The sequence below is a fragment of the Trachypithecus francoisi genome, unplaced genomic scaffold (assembly GCF_009764315.1).
Source record: "Trachypithecus francoisi isolate TF-2019V2 unplaced genomic scaffold, Tfra_2.0 Lachesis_group3, whole genome shotgun sequence".
In the NCBI taxonomy this organism is placed as follows: domain Eukaryota; kingdom Metazoa; phylum Chordata; class Mammalia; order Primates; family Cercopithecidae; genus Trachypithecus; species Trachypithecus francoisi.
Genome location: NW_022681468.1, coordinates 123915158 through 123935338, shown reverse-complemented (window position 1 = coordinate 123935338; position 20181 = coordinate 123915158). Strand labels below are relative to the sequence as shown.

The window sequence follows — 20181 nt, the reverse complement described above, 5'->3', positions numbered from 1 at the left end:
CCTAGGTACCTTTTGACCCCATGGAAAAAAAATAACGTTCAGAGCTACCAATAACAGGAAGAAGAGAATTTTTTTTTTTGAGAATGAAATGTTTCCCATCATAGTGGATTCTTAAGCACGTTCTCCACGTATGCGGCGTGCTAGCTGGATGTCTTTTGGCATAATTGTTACACGTTTGGCATGGATAGCACACAGGTTGGTGTCTTCAAAAAGGCCAACCAGATAGGCCTCACTTGCCTCCTGCAAAGCACCGATAGCTGCGCTCTGGAAGCGCAGATCTGTTTTAAAGTCCTGAGCAATTTCTCGCACCAGACGCTGGAAGGGAAGTTTGCGAATCAGAAGTTCAGTGGACTTCTGATAACGTCTAATTTCACGAAGCGCCACAGTACTAAGGCCTGTAGCGATGAGGTTTCTTCACCCCTCCAGTAGAGGGCGCACTCTTGCGAGCGGCTTTTGTAGCCAGTTGCTTCCTGGGTGCTTTACCACCGGACGATTTGCGGGCAGTCTGCTTTGTATGAGCCATGGTACAGAGACCTCCTTACTTACCCCCCTTCTCCTTCGACTGGAGCTCGGTGAGCGAGGCAGTACTTCTTAAAAACTTCTATTAACGAAAAGTACAATAATCAAACTTTAAAATTTACAGCCAGCCATGGTGGTTCATTCCTGTAATCCCCACACTTTGGGAAGCTGAGGCAGGAGGATTGCTTGAGGCCAGCAGTTTGAGACCAGCCTGGGCAGCATAGTGAGACCCCATTTCTAAAAAAATAAAAATTTGCCAGGCATGGTGATGTGCACCTATATTCCCACTACTTGGGAGGCTGAGACAGAAGGATTCCTTGAGTGCAGGAGTTTGATGTTGCAGTGAGCTGTGATCATGCCACTGCCCTCCAACCTGGGCAACAGAGCAAGACCCCTGTCTAAAAAAAATTAAAAATAAAAATTTAATGGATAGTTTGTGTTGTAGATTAGACATAGCTGAAGAAAAAATTAGTGAACTGTTTGAGATACAGGAAGGAATATAGAGCACAAAAAGTAAATATACAGACATAATTTTCTTGAATTATAAGACTCGATATTATAATATTGTTAGTTCTCTTATTTACCTGTAGATTAACTACAGTACCAATCACAGTCTAAAAAATTTTGGAATGTGAGGAGAAAATTCTGAAGTTTTTTGAAAAAACAGAGGGCCATCCAGGATAGTAGCATCATTTTTTTTTTTTTTTTTTTTTTTGAGACGGAGTCTCGCTCTGTCGCCCAAGCTGGAGTGCAGTGGCCGGATCTCAGCTCACTGCAAGCTCCGCCTCCCGGGTTCACGCCATTCTCCTGCCTCAGCCTCCCGAGTAGCTGGGACTACAGGCGCCCGCCACCTCGCCCGGCTAGTTTTTTGTACTTTTTAGTAGAGACGGGGTTTCACCGTGTTAGCCAGGATGGTCTCGATCTCCTGACCTTGTGATCCGCCCGCCTCGGCCTCCCAAAGTGCTGGGATTACAGGCTTGAGCCACCGCGCCTGGCTGTAGCATCATTTTCAATAGCTAAAATGTGCAAGCAACCCAAGTATTCATCTACAGATGAATGGGTAAGAACGACTGTTACATACATACAATGGGATATTATGTAGCCTTAAAAATGAAGGAAACTCTCAGGTATGCTACAACATGGATGAACCTTAAGGAAACTATTCTAAGTGAAATAAGCCAGTCACAGAAAGTCAAATACTGGATGATTCTGCTTATATGAGGTAGTTAAAATAGTCAAAATCATAGAAACAGAAAGTAGAATGGTGTTTCCCAGGGGCTGGCTGAGTGGGGAGTTATTGTTTAATGGGTCACAGTTTCTTTTCTTTCTTTCTTTCTTTCCTGACCTCAAGTGATCTGCCCACCTTGGCCTTCCAAAGTGCTGGTATTACAGGCATGAGCCACTGCACCTGGCCGTTATGTGTATTTTACCACAATTTTTTAAATGGGGGAATAAAAAGCAAAGGGTTGAGAATATTCTCTAAAGAAGAGCTCAAGTTGGGGACTTACCCTGTAAGAAATCAAGACAGTATAAAGATTTAGTAGCTAATACCACGTTGTACGGTACAAAGATAGTCACATAGACCACGGGAACAGAATAAAACCCAGAAACAGACAACTCATATATCTATGAAGAATAGAATGTCTATCGTATATTGAAATGTCTTGCCATGGTGAAAATGAGTGGACTATAGCCACATGCATCAACATAGATGAGTCTCTGGCCCATAACCCTGAGTAAGAAGCAAGTCACAGAATAATACATATAGAATGATTTCAAAAAGTTTTAAAACAGGCAAAATGAAACAATGTACTGTTCAGGAATACATACACAAGCAGTAAGCCATAAAGAAAAGCCATGGGCCAGGCGCAGTGGCTCATGCCTATAATCCCAGCACTCTGGGAGGCTGAGGTGAGAGGATCACTTGAGCCCAAGAGTTTGAGCAAGCCTGGCCAACACAGTGAGACCCCGTCTCTACAAAAAAAAAATAAAATTAGCCAGTGTGGTAGTACACACCTGTGATCCCAGCTGCTTGAGAGGCTCAAGTGGGAGGATTTCTTGAACCTAGAAGTTCAAGGCTGCAGTGAGCCATGATTGTGCCACTGCACTCCCGCCTGGGTGATGGAGCGAGACCCTGTCTCAAAAAAAAAAGAAAAACCGTGGAATGATTAACACATGATAGTCATTACTTATAGGGGTCTCACGTTTGTAGTGCTCTATTTCTTAACTTGGGTTATGTAAACTCAAATGTTTATTTGGCAATATTCTTTAGACTGTGTTTGAACATGTGTGTGTATTTTAAGGAAACGATTTATGATATAGTTACACACACAAAATACTGTACCTATCTAGTCACAAAGACTGGTTTGGGCACTCTGCTTGTTCCAGAACTGGAGCAGGATTAAACTGGTAGAGCTTAGTCTTTTCTATTTGCCTTGCATTTAGTGGGGTTAGGTTTCAGATAACACATTTGTATAACTTTACATATATGTTATTAACTTTTTTCTCTTTTGGGTCTTTCTAATAGCTTCTTGGAAGAAATTTTATTTTGTTTATCATCTTTGGCACCATGGAAGAAATGCAGAACAAAGCTGTGGTTTTCTTTGTGTTTTATTTGTGGAGCACAATTGAAATTTTCAGGTAGGTAGAAATGCCAGGATGGTGTTTGAATGCTTCTCCCTCTTTGCAGCAGCTCTGTTCTTGAGGGAGTTGTTATCTTAGCCAGAGTCTCATTTGGTTTGGGACTAAGATTACATATGTGGAGAATTCTGGTTGCATTTATGTGCTCTGCAAAGTTGAGGCAGATTTTTTTAAAGCCGTCATTGGATCATAATACCAGACCGGATACTAGGGAGCAGAAGAGGAGAACCAGAGAAAGGGAAGACTCATCTTACCATGACGTCAGGATCTTCAGGATCTTGGAAAGAGAGGACCCATCCACATGGAAAAATTATTGAAAGGGCTGAAGAAACATGAGGTTGAAGGAGCAATCCAGGTTGGATAGAACTAGTTTAAGACTAAATTTAAGGGATGATAGAAATGAATCTTATACTATAAGATTATTGAAGTTTGAAATGGCCTCTAACCTAATTTTCCCATTCTCGGTTGTTAGTAGAATAAATACCTTTTAAGAAATTGATCTAGTTAAAGTAGATGTATTCTTCTTTACCAGATCATACACACTCCATATTTCTTCCCTTTCAGTCAGCTGGAGCAAGGATTTTGCAAATGAACTCTTCAGCTCCAGGTTTGGTGGTACTTTGACAAAGTTGGTAGTTGAGAGGGGGAACAGGCCATAGCAGCCTTAAATTGTGTCTTAACCATGGTCTGTGTCCCATGGCACCCAGTGTACCCTCTAATAGCCTTAATATAAAGGTAAAACAGATTATAGGTCCTATGTTTTTCAAATCAGACAGGTAATGTGCTGATGTAACAAGGTTTGAGGGAAGCACATCTCACACAGGAGAGGGAAAATCCAATTATCACACTTATGAGCTATAAAAGGATCAGATTATGTGTCCTTAATGCAATGTTTACTGTTTGAGAAGGAACATTTCTTTTCTCAAGGGATATCTTTTAAAATAGAGTATGTCTGATTCTAGATTAGAGGTCTTTTGTATACTCTAATTTTGCTAACAACTTACTTATCCAGAAATAAAGTATCTAATATCCTTACCTACTGGGAATGTAGATCAGCACTAGGAATAAAGCCAAACAATGTCTGAGTATCCAGTCCCTATACCGAATAAAGAGGGTTCCTTTGAGACCCAAACTTAGTCTGCCATTAAAGAGAGTTCACATCCTTTGAAAATTTAGGGCGTAGTGTGACAAGTTTATGGGTTGATAGCCAGCTTTATAATTCTGTTCTGAAGAAACCATGTGTGGCTAACTGAGAAATATAATTCATCTATTTAAATGATATTCTAAGGTCACATTCAGAACCTGAAGCGCCTTTTCACGTTGGAATCACTTATTTTCAATAGGTACTCCTTCTACATGCTGACGTGCATTGACATGGATTGGAAGGTGCTCACATGGCTTCGTTACACTCTGTGGATTCCCTTATATCCACTGGGATGTTTGGCGGAAGGTACTCTCAGGGACTCTTAGCTTTCATAGCTTAGCTCCAGGGGGTGCCCAGAGGCTGAGAGACCAGTCCTTTCTTCCCTGGCCTTAGTCCGATAAATGGAAGTGTTGGACTTTTCAGGGATTTCTTTGCATGGGCTTCCTTCCATAATACTCCTGGTACCCAGACTGTTCCAAAAAAGCAGCTCATTTTGTAACATTGGAAAGTCAGGTGGTCCTGTCCTGTATGTTTCCCATTTGTATGATGCTTTTAGTATTCCAAAGGGGGTTCTTACTGACGACTTTATTTCATTCTGACAAACATCTTGTACATAAGTCAGCTAGGGATTTTTCCTCTCCATTTTATAGAATAGAAGCAGCCCACTGCCATGACTTCTTCATCTGTCTCTCTGTTGACAGATTGGAGGCTGATCTCTTAGAAAACTAGGGGAAAAAAAGAAGAGGCATGAGCTTTCTGTACAAAGGGAGGAGGAAGCCTTTCTAGCACACCCAGAACTGAAACTTCAGAGTATTAGGGCTGGAAGTTCCTGTCATTAGATGTGACTGTTTCATTTGCTTCTAACAAGTTCTTGTTTCTGTTTTCAGCTATCTCAGTGATTCAGTCCATTCCAATATTCAATGAGACAGGACGATTCAGTTTCATGTTGCCATATCCATTGAAAATCAAAGTTAGATTTTCCTTTTTTCTTCAGATTTATCTTATAATGATATTTTTAGGTAAGTATTGATTCTGTAATACAGACTTTTTCTTGTCACTTCTTAGAGAGTAGAAATAAGTCATTCAGAAATGTAAAAGTCCATATGAGAATTCTTTTGGGATAGAATTAGAGAAGGATTACTTTGCAAAAACAGACCCACTAGGGGAATGTGCTGTGGTAAGGAAATATTTCTTTTCTAAATCTCCAGTGGTTGAAGTATGTTCTTTAAGTGCTCTTGGTGATTGGGAATATATCATAAGATATTTCTTGTTTAAAACAATGTCAGGGGATAGGCATGGTGGCTCACACCTGTAATCCCAGCACTTTGGGAGGCTGAGGCTGGCGGATCATGAGGTCAGGAGTTCGAGACTGGCCTGACCAACATGGTGAAATCCCATCTCTACTAAAAATACAAAAATTAGCTGGGCGTGGTGGCAGGTGCCTGTAATCCCAGCTAATCAGGAGTCTGAGGCAGGAGAATTGCTTGAACCCGGGAGGCAGAGGTTGCAGTGAGCTGAGATTATGCCATTGCACTCCATCCTGGGCAACAGAGCGGGACTCTGTCTCAAAAAAAAAAGTAAGGAGCTCTTTTAAAATAGACTAAGAAGCTCCCACTATTACTAATTTCAGTAGCACATTCCTCAGCCAGAGTTTATGGAGGTGATAAGACAACTGGCAGCAAGGAAGGGAGAAGGGAATAAAGGCCTCTGAGCAGCCAAGGGTTGTCGTAAAGCCTTCCACCTCACAGTAGGAAAGTTCTCTGCTCCTCATGGAAAACCTGCTGACTTATTAATTTCTGTTTATGTAAAATCATAAATTCCTGCCTTACTTTATAAAAACTAAGAACAGAAGGGAAAAAGAAATAAACCTAAATTATTACAAATATGACAAATTTAAAAGATTTCCTAACTATAAGGATTTTGTTGTTGTTGTTGTTAAATTTTTATTAGAGGCTGGGTATGGTGGCTTATGTCTGTAATTCCAGCACTTTGGGAGGATGAGGTGGGCAGATCACTTGAGGTCAGGAGTTTAAGACCAATCTGGCCAACATGGCGAAACCCCATCTCTACTAAAAATACAAAAATTAGCTGGGCATGGTGGCGCATGCCTGTAATTCCAGCTACTTGGGAGGCTGAGGCAGGAGAATTGCTTGAACCCAGGAGGCAGAGGTTACAATGAACCGAGATTGTGCCACTGCACTCCAGCCTGTGTGACAGAGCGAGACTCTGTCTCAAAAAAAAATTTTATTAGTAATCAATATTTGGTAATTTCTAAATGCAACTATACATGATTCTATCCATGTTATCCATATTCTATATGTAGATGTGAAAATACATACATTCTTATATGTAGGTTAAATACAATTTGAGAAAAACAAGTAATTTTTTCCCTTTAAGAGCAGACTATTTAATACTTATTGATTTGAATATGACAACTAAGAACATAAAAAGTCAGAATGAAAGGAAGTTTGTCATTAAATATATTGAGAGGAGAAAACACTGATTATCATACATAGAACTTTACACGTTTAATGATAAGACAAGCTGCTAACTATAAGGACTCTTTAAAGTTCTGATACATTTTAGTGGTAATTTATATATTTCCTTGCTTTATTTCACAAGAGACTTAAGGTAGCCCTAAATAAATATAACTGTCCAGTCTCCTAGCCACAGCAGGATGCAACAATAGTGTATTAGTTCTCTATTGCTGTGTAACAAATGACCCCAAAACTTAGCAGCTGAAAACAATAAACAGTTATTATCTCACATAGTTTTCGAAGGTCAGGAAGCAGCCTGGCTGGGTGGTACTGGCTCAGGGTCTCATGAGGTTTCAGTCAGGCTGTCAGCTGGGGCTGCAGTTTCTGTAGACTTGACTGGGGCTGGAGGATCTGCTCCAAGCTCACTCTTGTGACTGTTGACAGGAGGCTTCGGTTTCTTGCCATAGCCCCTCTCCATATGGCTACTCATGGCATGGCTTCCCCCACCCAGAGCAATTGGTTAGAGAGAGAGAGCCAGAAGCCACAGTGCCTAATCTCAGAAGTGACAAACCATCACACAGACCAACCCAGTATAACATGGGAGGGGACTACACAAAAGTATGAAATAACGGGAGGTAGAGGTTGTTGAGATCGTTGTTGAGGCTTGCTACCCCGGACAGTGAGAGGAAGACCATGCAAGGTAAGCCCAGGAAGCCAGAAAGCCCAGTGGTCTTGGTCATTTAGTGTTGGGGGAGGAGAGACTTAACACCATAGTGTTAGGAGCCCCTTAGTGTACCAGTGCATGGCAGATGTACAGTTAAATAGTATACATTGTAGGCCCACATCATTTGCAAAAGGTTAACGTCTACTTCTTTTTTTCTATTTCAGCAAAGGGCATAATCCACTTAAGAAAGATTGCCAACCAAAAATATCAAAATGTTTTGCCCTTGAAGAGAGGAACCCTCAGTTCAGAAAATGTACTCATTAAAGACAGCTTTTTACCTTTATTACTGTATAAATTCAGTATAACTAGGCCCCATGAAATGAGCATAAGATAAAGAGGAATAAATACTGGAAAGACATTTAAAATACTTTAGTAAACAGGGTAGAGGGGTGGAAATATTTTAAAGTGCATTGCCTTACTATCTTTCTTTGTGTTGTTTATACTGTTGTACACTCTAATTTGCAAGATTTTATGTTCATATCTAGTTTGCTTATAATAAATACATAGTTGCTCTTTTCTTATTCTTTAGAATGAAATAAATCCTAAATTCACATTTATAATTTTGAAGCAGCATAAACAGCTAGTTAACACTGGTATCTAGGTCAGAGGACTTTTCTTTTTTTTTTTTTTTTTTTTTTTTTGTGAGACAAAGTCTTGCTTTGTCGCCCAGGCTGGAGTGCAGTGGCACGATCTTTGCTCACTGCAACCTCTGCCTCAAGAGGTGAAGCAATTCTCTTGCCTCAGCCTCCAGAGTAGCTGGGATTACAGGCACCTGTCACCACGCCTGGCTGATTCTTGTATTTTTAGTAGAGATGGGATATCACCATGTTGGCCAGGCTGGTCTCAAACTCCTGACCTCAGGTGATCCACCCACCTTGGTCTCCCGAAGTGCTGGGATTACAGGCGTGAGCCACTGTGCCCAGCCTTGAATTAAAAATTAGGTTGTTTCTGCACTTTAGATTTCTGCATTTCATTGTATGTACATTTTACTGTAAAAGAAAGAATATCAAACTATACCTACGTGAAGAATTGGGTGGGTGAGGTATATTGATATCCGAAACTGAACACTGAAGTGCATAAAAAATGAGATGGCTGAAGAGATAAATAGATGAATAGGGATGTGATACAGCCAATATAGTACAAAGCAGTAAATCTAGGTGTTCACTGTACAATGATTTAATCTTCTGCGTGTTTGAAAATTTTATAAGGAAAAAAAATATGTTTTAAACCCACTGGGAGGCTGGGTGTGGTGGCTTATGCCTGTAATCCCAATACTTTGGGAGGCCAAGCCGGCCATATCATTTGAGGTCAGGAGTTTGAGACCAGCCTGACCAACATGATGAAACCCCACCTCTACTAAAAATACAAAAAATTAGCCAGGCATGGTGGTGGACGCCTGTAATCCCAGCTACTCAGGAGGCTGAGGCAGGATGATTGCTTGAACCTGGGAGGCGGAGGTTGCAGTGAGCTGAGATTGTGCCACTGCACTCCAGCCTGGGCGACGGAATGAGACTCTGTCGCAAAAATAGTAAGAAATAAATAAACACACTGGGGAAAAATTGGTTTGTGTCTATTGTTAATTTGTTCTAAGTTGTACTCCTTCCTGAGCTGCTGCAATGAGCTTTTTGCTGTGGGATATGACAGACAGCTAGATACTGTCCCTGCCACAAGAGCTTCTGGTTATAAATAGACAAAGACTCTAATTTCTAACTGATCTCTTTTCTTTTTCAGGGTTATACATAAATTTTCGTCACCTTTATAAACAGCGCAGACGGCGCTATGGACAAAAAAAGAAAAAGATCCACTAAAAAGAAAGATTTAGATGGCTTCTTGCCAGTTTGAGCCTAATCTGATTCTTACAGTTTTACCTTCTTGTACCAATGTAAAAGTTTTTTTAATGTTAAATGATTAAATTCTCAGTGAGGCTATCTTCCTTTTCCCCAGTAACATTCCTGAATTTACTGTTATCTTGTAGTAATTGCATGACATGGATTCCTGATATCTGATGAGAGGTTCATTCTTGTGTATTCAGTTAATGACACCAAAAGGCTCAGCCCACCCCAACCCTGTCTCATGTTCAGTCTGTCTAATTCATGCCAGAGATTTTTTTTTCAAGAAGTGCTTTATCCCTACAATGTACTGACGGTTCTTACAGTTGAGATTTGTTCTTTTCAGCTATTGCTTCTGAAAAAAAGCAAGATTATGTCACTCTATAGAAGACTGTTAAAGTGACTCAGGCAGGACTTAATTATTCTATACCTAAGGGGTTACTTGTTTAGTGGGATGGCATTGACTTTTTGAAAGTGAAGTAGACTGAGTCATTGATAAAACATTTCTAAGAGTGGGGCTGGAGAACATGTTTTACATGTGACATCCTTTGGCCTAACAACATCTATTATTATAGTGCTCAGTAATGTGGGCATTGAAGAGGCACAGAATGCTTTGAAAGAAACTAATCAGAATCTTGGAACATCATGTTCATGCCATTCTTAAGTAAATCAACTATTTTCAACACTGAAGAAAAATGAAACATTATTTAGAAAACAGTAAGATTACAAGTTCCAAACTCAGCCAGGAATGTGGCTCACACCTGTAATCCCAGCACTTTGGGACACCTAGGTGGGAGCATCACTTGAAGCCAGGAGTTCAAGACCAGCCTGGGCAACATAGTGAGACCCCTATCTCTACAAAAAATAAAAATATTAGCTGAGTGTGGTGGCACACACCTGTAGTCCCAGCTACTCAAGAGGCTGAGAAGGGAGGATCCCGAGCCCAGGAGGTCAAGGCTGCAGTGAGCCGAGATTGCCACTGCACTGCAGCCGGGGTGACAGTGCAAGACGCTGTCTCAAAAAAACCAAACCACACACACACACACACACGGTCCAAATGGTAGCAGGGATCCAAAGGGAACACAGTATGTAGATCAAACTGGCAGTAACACCGTGTACAGCCTTTGACAAACTAGAAACATTAGAGTAGGCCAAACACACCTCCAAACTGTCTTAGGCTGTGCACAAACACAAAAAATGGCAGCCTTCCATCTCCTGCACTGGCTGAGTCCATTTACTTGTATACTTGTTCTAGTGAGTGGTGAATGAGTGATGGGACTACATTTTTTGCATAGACCTCAAAAATAACTTCATTCTGCTGCTGTTCAGTTGGCTTTTTAAAACCCATCTGCCGTAGAACACTGAAAACAGCGAGAACTTTGGGGTGAACACCGCTGATCCTTTAACAAGGATTTCTGGCAGGAAACTCACAAAAAGGAGAACTGAAAATTTAGACATACAGTTGGCCATTGTAAAAAACTTCAGTTTCCTCTCATACATTCCAAGTAAACCAAGTAAAATAAGTGTTGGAGTAACACTTGCACAGAAGAATTTAAGGAGTGATAGCTCTTTCTGTTCTGCCATTCCCAACATTCCTGGGGGAAAAGAGACTCAATGAGTTAATACCATTTCACTGAGCCCAAGATGGAAACTTGGTTTGACCTAAAACATCTGATTAACATAGGCTAGCTGATTTCTTAAAAATTCGTTGCATTGAAGGATAGTTTGCATGTCTGTAACACCTGTCAATACTTGTTTGCATTGATTTCTGATATTCTTGCAGCTGACTATGTGTAATTGGGCAGATCAGCTTTGCAGTAGATTATGCTGCATCGTCGTGGCAAATTCTGTATTCTTAGTGATTGTTACAAATCCCTTTATTGCCGTCTGAGAAAGTGAAAGATTGTGTATTTCTATTAAAACATTTACAATCAAAATTCTAATGACTGTGCATAAAGATAATTTAGTCTAGTGGTTTTCTGTTAGTGATAAAGTCCTTTGTTCAGGCAAAATATTATGTAGCAGTTCAGCATGTTAAACCAAAAACAGTTGCTCTGGTTGAAGCCTGAGAGTTACATGGAAGGTGGTGCAACTGAAAAACACTGATGATGCAGACAAAGCCTCGAGAAGTTGCCCAGAGTCATAATGCTAGCTGGTAAATTGGAACCATAATTAACTTTGGAATCAGTGATCTGTCAGGATTATCTAGCCAGAACCTTGCTTAGGCAATGAGGCCTAATCACTGTCAGAAATAAGGAAACCTCATGATTTGTGAATCTATGCCACTTAGAAAGTTGAAATTATATTAAAGTGATAAGACAGACCAAAAGACAAAGAAAGGTCTTAGTTTCATAGTGAAACCATTTTATAGAAAATCAAATATTTTGTTGTCATTAAAGAAAAAAACCTTGAAGAAATAGGACTCATTTTACACATTAATGGTTGCTCTTTAAAAGTTAGAATCTCAAGAGACACCAAAAGCACCTAAGAGTTACCACCACATTTTGCCCAAGTTCTAAGGAAAGTTCTGAAACTTAGTGGTGTTGTGTTTGTACTCAGCAAGCTCCAGACAGTCTGAGTTGCTCATTCCATGAACAGAAGCTTGAAAATGCCCTTACAGTTGAGATATAAACTGGAGAGAAGAGGTGAAGCTTTCAGGAAGCCAGAGAGCCCTTGCTGATCAGGTTTCTGAGGAAGGCAGGGGTGCTCTATGCTCATCAGTCCTTCAAGCTTCTCAGGAAATGTGCCCATGGGAACAGCAGCTATCTTCCAAGCTTAAAAATTATGAGTCCCAGGAAGTTAAAGCCCAACCAGCCAACCACCTTCACATCCTTCTCATACTAGTAGAGTCATTCAAAACAGCACATGGTGCTTCTGAGGCAGCCTCAGGAAGGTCTTTGGGTGGCTATTCCAGAGGTGAACATACTGGAAAGGTTTTTACCTAAATCATTTTCAGTTGAAATGAAAAAAGAAGGAAAGCTCCAAAAGTCAGTTTCAAATTCTTTCAGTGCTGCTCCCAGAGAAGTCCGTGTGCAAAGGTGTGATGTTCTGGTCATAAGCGGCATACTCGGAGGTGCTGGTACTTGCCAGTTTGAGCTGCTGGGCAGCATGGGTCAGCTGGAATGCAGCATCAGGGTGGGCTGTTTCAGGCAGCAGTGTGCATTCCCTTTCCAGCATATCAGCCACCCCTTTCAGCAGGTCCAGGAAACCAAAGGCTAGAGCGGCCTTTCGCAAACGGTTCAGCTCCTGAAACAAGACAGAAAATCACCAACGCTCCTGAAATGTGTTCTCAACACATACTTTCTAAGTGCTCAGCTTAGAAATAAGTTCTCCTTGACTGAACTTCAGGGAGCAATTTTCTATGAGAACAAATGTTTATTTAGGGATGCCAGTAACAAGAATGTGATAGTTTTACTGGGAAGTGGTTCCTCTGCAGGTGACCAGAAGCTGGCTAAGGAAGACAGTGAGCTGAATGAAACAACGTCATCATCACAGTTAATGAGCATTTATGCCACACGTAGTAGTCAGCACTTTGCATCCATCATTTCATTACTCCTAACTCTAAGGAGGAGTACTTTCCCCTTGTTATTTAGGTATGGAAAAGACTTGCCCTCAATCTGAAAAGGCTCTTAACCCCACTGTGGCAGGGCCTCAGAGTAAGACAATGAACAGGCTCAGAGGAGGCCCTGGAGGAGTCAGAGTGGAAACACCAACAAAAAGAAAGGCTGGTTAGTGATAGAAGCAGAGAAATAAGAAGTGCTCCAACAACCCCTTAGTGGAGTGGTCTGGGCAAGTTGTATAGCCTCTCTGGGTCTCAAAGGCCTCATTTATAAAATGAGGAGAATAACCCCTTCCTTACCCACTGCAGGGGCTGAAGCAGTTTCTCTAGGCCCTTTTGAGCTCTAATATATAGAATGATATAAAACCAGAAAAGAGAAATGGGCTCTCTGACTATCTTTCTACTATTATCTGTTAAAAAAGTGGAAAGTTAAGAAGGCCAAGCAAGTGTGTCATCATGAGTAAATAGCTGATGACTGTAGGAAGCTCTGCAGGGAGGATGGACTGCATGGATTATGGGCTTCAGTTAGGGAGGGGCCTGGCTGGCTGAGAAGCTCTGCAGTTGAACTCTGATTAAAGCTGTTTTATTTCACCAGCTTACTACATAATTAGGTTTGAAGACAACAGTGACATAAAGGTAATGAGATAACACCCAGACAAAGTAGCATGTATCTTCTCCCGTTAAGATGCTAGCCTGAGGCTGTGTGTGCCATATTTTAGAATTAGAAAGCTATGACACAAATGACATGCTTTATGCTGCACTTAATTTAATTCCAGCCAAACACCAGAACAATAGGGGAGAATCAAGGAGCAAACCTAAATGTTCCTCACTCTACCCCACCCCCTGTAACTTAATAGTCTCTTCACCAATGGTTCTGGATTAGCTACATATGATTCTGGAGGGCCATCTCCTCTGCAATTCATAAATGTGTAATGTCAGATGTCATTCCTAGAAGCAGATTCTCTGGTGCAGTAAGAATGTTCTGGGGTGACCGGGTGGGGTGGCTCACGCTTGTGATCCCAGCACTTTTGGGAGGGCGAGGCGGGTGGATCACCTGAGGTCAGGAGTTTGAGAGAGGCCTGGCGAACATAGCGAAACCCCATCTCTACTAAAAATACAAAAATTAGGCCTGGAATGGTGGCTCACACCTGTAATCCCAGCACTTTGGGAGACTGAGGCGGGCGGATTACCCAAGGTCAGGAGTTCAAGACCAGCCTGGCCACCATGGTGAAACCCCCGTCTCTATTAAAAATACAGAAATCAGCTGGGCACGGTGGCACACCTGTTTATACTAGCTACTTGGGAGGCTGAGGCAAGAGAATTGCTTGAGCCCGGGAGGCAGAGGTTGCAGTGAGCTGAGATCGTGCTACTGCACTCCAGCCTGGCTGACAAAGTGAGACTCTGTCTCAAAAAACAAACACAAAAACAAAACAAAAATTAGCTGGGCGTGGTGGCACGTGCCTGTAGTACCAGCTACTTGGGAGGCTGAGGCAGGAGAATCACTTGAATGCATGAGGCAGAAGTTGCAGTGACCCAAGATCACACCATGGCACTCCAGCCTGGGCAACAGTACGACTCTGTCTCAAGAAAAAAAAAAAGAATGTTCCGGACAATTCCCCATCCAGGAAGCCACATACATTGGTTGCCTGGCGTTGGCCTGGATACCCATATAGGAGTGATGAGAAGAGTTCAGGGCTATGACCCACAGGTCCTCTCAGCTGCTTCCATCAGTCATTCATTCACAGCAGCCCCAACACAGAAAAACCCTCTGCCTGTACAGAATGAGGCCATTTAAACCCTTCTAATTTTTGGATTTTAGGGAAGGAACAGACCTATCACTTTTACTGAGTTTATTTGAAAAAACTGAGGCACAAGTCACACATCTCTAATCCCTGCTCATATTCACACTGCCATCTCACAGTTCTTCTATTATGAACCATATTTGAGGCACATCCTCTTCCACTATATTCTAACTGTCTCACCTTATAGAATGTCTGTGTTTTTTCAGGTAGTTTCCTTGCATTCCTTAAAATCTTCTGTACATCTGTCTATTAAGGGTAAAAAAAAAAATCCAACATTAGAATTCTGTGGTAAAAAGGGGAAATAATATAAAAGAATGGATCTAAATGTTTAAAGAAATGAAAATGAGAACAGAACTACAATGTCAAGATGAGGATCCCTTCTGTGTTAATGTCAGTTCAACATTAGTAAAGCACTCCCTCCTTCAAAGGCTTGATAGTAAAATAAATCCCCTGACAGACAGAAACAAACTTGCCTCATAAAAATGTACCCAGTAAACCCATACATCTATCACCAGAGCAAAGACCATTCAATGGGGAAAAAATAGTCTTTTCAACATTTGGTGCTGAGACAACTGGATATCCACATGCAAAAGAATAATGCTGGACCCTTACATAATACCATATACAAAAAATTAACTCAAAATGGATCAGAGACCTACATGTAAAAGCTAAAACTATAAAACTCTTAGAAAAAACAGGGGCCAGGTGCAGTGGTGTGCCCCTGTAATCCCAGCTACTCAGGAGGATGGCTTGAGACCAGAAGTTAGAGATGCGTTTCTCAAGGGAAGAAGAAAAAGAAAACATAGAGGGTAAATCTTTATGACCTTGGATTTGGCAATGATCTCTTAGTTAAGACAGCAAAAAGCACAAACAACAAAAGCAAAAAACAAAATTTGACTTCTTCAAAACCAAAAACTTTTGTGTATCAAAGGACACTATAAAGAGAGTGAAAAGATAAGTCACAAAATGGGAGAAGATATTTGCAAATCGTATCTGCTAAGGATCATACTATCTAGAATATATAACAAACCCAACAACAAAAAGACAAACCCAATTAAAAAATGGACAAAGAACTTGAGTATATACTTCTCCAAATAATATACACAAATGGCCAATAAGCACGGGAAAAGATGTACATTACTAGTCATTAAGGAAATGCAAAGACACAGACATACCACTTCACACCTACTATGATAGCTATATGATAATAATAAAAGGAAATCAACGAGTATTGGTAGGAACGTGGAGAAACTGGAACATTTATACACTGCTAGCAGGAATGTAAAATGGTGCAGCTACTGTGAAAGAGTGTGGCAATTCCTCAAAAAGTTAAGCAGAATTGCCGTCTGACCCAGCAAACCCATTCCCATTAAAATACATACCCAAGAGTATTGAAAACAAATGTTCAGACAAAAACTTATACACGAATGCTCGTAACAGCATTATGCACAATAGCCAAAAGGTAACCCTAATGTCCATCGACTGAGGAATAATCAAAATGTGACACATACATATAGACATATGGAATATTAGCCATGAAAAGGAATGAAGTACTGATACGTACTACAACATGAATAAACCTTGAAAACATCATGTTAAGTACAAGAAGTCAAACACAAAAGGCCACTAATTGTATGATTCTGTTTATATGAAATATCTAGAATAGGTAAGTCCATAGAGACAGAAAGCAAATGAGTGGTTGCCGGGGCCTGGGAGAAGGAATGTGGAGTGACTTTCCTAATGGGCACAGGGTTTCCTTTTGAAGTGATTAAAATGTTCTGGAACTAGAGAGTGGTGATGGTACATTGTGAATGTACTAAATGGGACTGAATTGTGTACTTTAAAATGGTTGAAGATACATTTTATGTATATTTTACCAGAATAAGAAAAATAAACCCAAGAATAAAAGAATTTTTTTCTATAGTAGTCAAGATTCAAACAAAAAAATTTAAAAAAATAAGAAAAGCTCAGCTATAAATGGTGGTGAAAGTGGTTCTAATATCCCTCTGACAAGGAAGTACTGGGGTCAGGGACATCAGGAAAATAGAAGACCCCAATTTTCCAACAAAGAGGCCCCTGACACATTAGCCTTGGCAGGATGTGGTTCAGTCTCCATTGGAAAGGGGGCTCAGAGACTGTGCAGTCAACAGAAACTACTTTTGTTGTCCAAGTGGCCTGACTGTGTCTTCTCATTTGGTTTAGGTTGAACTTACTGGTGGAACAAATATAATAAAGGTGCTCAAAGGAGAAAAAAGTTTCAATAAGTGATTTTTAAAAACAGGTATAAATGACTTTTTGTTGATGAAAGGAGAAATGTTCCTGAATACCTTGCCTGAAAGCATCATTCCTTGATAATCATATTATCATAGCTTCCTATGAACGTGTTTTTGTGAAATATAATTCTATGGATTGAGTTCTACTGAAGGGATGGAAGAAATATCGTTATGAAGACTTTTACATCTTTTCCAAAACTGTTGTTAAATACCCATTATGTTATTCAATGCCTCACCATATAAAAAATTTCACACTAAAATTCAATGCCAGGAAAATATGTCTCTCTAGACAAACTGACAAATGTCCTTTTTTCAGACAAGAACAACTGACCTTGTCAACAGGAAGCTCAGAGCCAAAATGCTCACGTAAAATTATCATTTTGCCTTGGGTTCCTGGCACAATTGTCTTCCTTCTTCCTCTAGTATTCTTATTGCTCTAAATTTTGTAAAAAATGATTTTGCTATATACATGTTTTACTGTAGGGCATCTCAAATCCCTTTTGGAAATAATGACAAACATTAGAAGTAAATGAATTACTAAGTATCAAAGGAAAAGAAAATCAAATAAAATGCCTGCCTGCCTACCCAAATGCCTCCTGTCCCCAGTGGAAAGCAACATAAATGGTAATGTTACCTGCAGGCCGCTGGGTTTGATCCAGACGGTCACATTCTGGGCATAACTGCGTTTGTTTTTGGGCTGCAGGGGGAATGGGCTCTTATTGTCATCCTCGCCATAAGGGTTTTCTTTAGCATCTTAAAAGAAAAGACATTCTTGAAATGACATCTGGCAAAACACAATCAGTTACATTTCCAATTAGACTAGAAGCTCTTTGAATCACTCAATCTTTGATATCCTATCACTTTGTTAATTAAGAAAATCCATTAACTTCAGTCAGGTTGGAGAACCTGTTCTCAACAGAAAGCCACTGATGTAGGAGGACCATTTAAGTGAAAAACAGCTTAATGTTTTTAAAGAAACAAGCTTCACTTATCTGATTTATAAATTAAGGTCAAAGAATAAAACAAATACATATTTAAAAAAAATATATATATATATATACACACATACACACAGACACACACATATATACTGCAATTCTATATAGTCTAACCCAGTGCTCTCCCACTGAACTTTCTGTATGATGGAAATGTTCTATATCTGTGCTGTCTAATATGGTAGCTACTAACTACTGAGCACTTGACCTGTGGCTAGTGTGACTGAGAAACTGAATTTTAAATTTTATTTAATTTTAATTAAATTTAATGTGGCCAGTAGCTACTGGATTAGACAGCACACGTCTAGGCATTAAAATAATTAAAAAGGAAAACTATATATAGCCAAATTAAGGCAAAGGGCAAGACAAGAAATACTTTTATTGGTGAAACATACCCCAATATGGCTTTTTAGTTTATTGCTTCCAAAAATGTAAAGCCATGTTCGTTTTATAGCTACATGAACAAACAGGGTTTGTCTCTGTACCTGCTTCCTGAGCCTATGAAACTGCCACAAACTTATAAAGCACGCATACTTCTAATGGTGTATTTGATCTTTATTATTATTACCACCTTCTGGTGTAGACAGATCAGGAATCATTTTCCTACAAGTTCAGAGAACTTAAATCCCTTGCCCAAACATTCATGGTGAAAAATGTAATTAGACCAGTCTGTCTAACTGAGCCAGACATTCTCTACCCTAGATTTGGTCATTAATTGAAACAACCTGATACTGGGCCAACACTTCCTTTGTCAACCCTCCTCAGCCCTGACTCCTCCATAAAATACTGGCCCAACTCTCCAGACATATTTCCATTAATATTTGTCAATATATAAACCTTCTGAGTCAGGCTAAGGTCCTACAAGTCCTTTCCCACACAATAGCTCATTTCCAACACTCCTGCTATTTCTATTACTCCCCACTGCCTAGAATGTTCTCTCTTCTCATTCACTTATTCATTCATTATCTATAGTAAGACCCCGCTACGTAGCAAGCACTGTGCCAGAGATTGTGCCTAAAGAAAATACTTTTCAGCCTCAAGGAACTTACAGAATAAAGAATATTTATTAAATTCCAACTAGGTGTCGGATACTTTACATATTCAACTTCTCTCTTTACAGCAACTCTAGAGTGAGGATGTTATTAGTCCCATTAAAGATGAGGAAACTAAGGCACAGAGAGGTTGGATTTATACAAGGTTTCACAGTGACTCAGTTGGGCCTGTTTCCAAAGCCAACACTTTTTCCACCATTCAACACTGCCATTCCTTACCTATCCAAACTTACCTACCTATATTCCAAGTCCAGATCCTCTCTTACCCCTTCCATGAAATTGTTTCAAGTTTTTCTGGCAGATAGTGGCTTTTTTTAGACCCTTTTATCCCCTAGCACTTAGTATCACTACCAAACATTTCAACATCTAATCAGAGCCTATTTTGTACTGTCATTAGTTGTCTGGAGCCTATATGTGGTAACTAACTGGCTTAGGAGACAGGAAATATTACATTTATGAAAGAAGAAATAAAAAATATGAGAGTATAAACAAAAAATAAAAATTATAAGATAAATTTGAAGATACAGAAGACAGAAAAAATTTAAAAAATGGGAAAATGGGCAGAAAGAGATAGAAAATTACAAATACAAATCACAAATATATGTTCCAGAAAAGGAGAACAGAGAATACAGAAAGAGGAAATCAAAGAAATAATTGATCTTCCCAATACTGAAGAACATGAATTGCCAAACGTAAAGGGTCTACTGAGTGCCTAGCAAAATGAATGAAGAGACCAACATTCTGAAATTCAGAACACCAGGGATACGAAGAAGATCACCAAGGAATATGGAGAAAATACAGTTCAGGGTCAAAGGTCTTTGAGTCACCATGGCACTAACTTTCCGTAGCAACACTGGACTCCAGAAGAGACAACACAGTAATGCTTCAAAACTCTAAGGGAAAATGACTTATGACTTCCAACTTAGAACTCAATTCCTAACCGAACTATCATTAAGTATAAAGAATGAAATAAACATATATATATTTCCAAAATATACAAGATTTCAAAATATTTACTTCTCATGTATCCTTTTTTTCAGGAGGAGTTGTGAACAGGAGACCCATAGGAGAGATGTAAAGGGGAGACTCAGGAAGACACCTATGCAACAGGTCTGGGGAATAACCATACCATTTATGAAGCAGGAGGATGGGAGATGATGCTAAGAA

The 20181-nt window shown here is 40.0% G+C and overlaps 2 protein-coding genes, 1 non-coding gene and 1 pseudogene across 7 annotated transcripts in view; 1 reads left to right on the top strand and 3 right to left on the bottom strand.

The window, feature by feature from the left end:
* The window catches only part of HACD3 (3-hydroxyacyl-CoA dehydratase 3), a 49670-nt gene extending 38394 nt beyond the window's left edge, over positions 1–11276 (top strand). Inside the window, exons 8-11 of the mRNA XM_033189726.1 lie at positions 3047–3159; positions 4503–4609; positions 5191–5322; positions 9236–11276. Of these exons, the coding sequence (XP_033045617.1) occupies positions 3047–3159; positions 4503–4609; positions 5191–5322; positions 9236–9312 (429 nt within the window). The 3' untranslated portion in view covers positions 9313–11276. The remainder of the gene's footprint in view (positions 1–3046; positions 3160–4502; positions 4610–5190; positions 5323–9235) is intronic.
* On the bottom strand, positions 69–565 carry LOC117070489 (annotated as a pseudogene). The gene has a single exon (XR_004431938.1). The product of XR_004431938.1 is annotated as a histone H3.3A-like (transcript).
* On the bottom strand, positions 3926–4026 carry LOC117071929. Its single transcript, XR_004432650.1, has one exon. It is a non-coding gene; the product is annotated as a small nucleolar RNA U13 (small nucleolar RNA).
* A 400-nt stretch (positions 11277–11676) lies between the features above and the next one.
* INTS14 (integrator complex subunit 14) overlaps positions 11677–20181 on the bottom strand; it is a 33188-nt gene continuing 24683 nt past the window's right edge. For 2 of the 4 annotated variants that reach the window (XM_033189723.1, XM_033189724.1), the window contains exons 10-12: positions 17602–17720; positions 14875–14940; positions 11702–12579 (exon numbers count right to left, since the gene is read on the bottom strand). In XM_033189723.1, the coding sequence (XP_033045614.1) occupies positions 12328–12579; positions 14875–14940; positions 17602–17720 (437 nt within the window). In that variant the 3' untranslated portion in view covers positions 11702–12327. Of the gene's footprint in view, positions 12580–14874; positions 14941–17601; positions 17721–20181 lie in introns of all 4 variants that reach the window. The other 2 variants (XM_033189722.1, XM_033189725.1) reach the window with 2 other exon arrangements.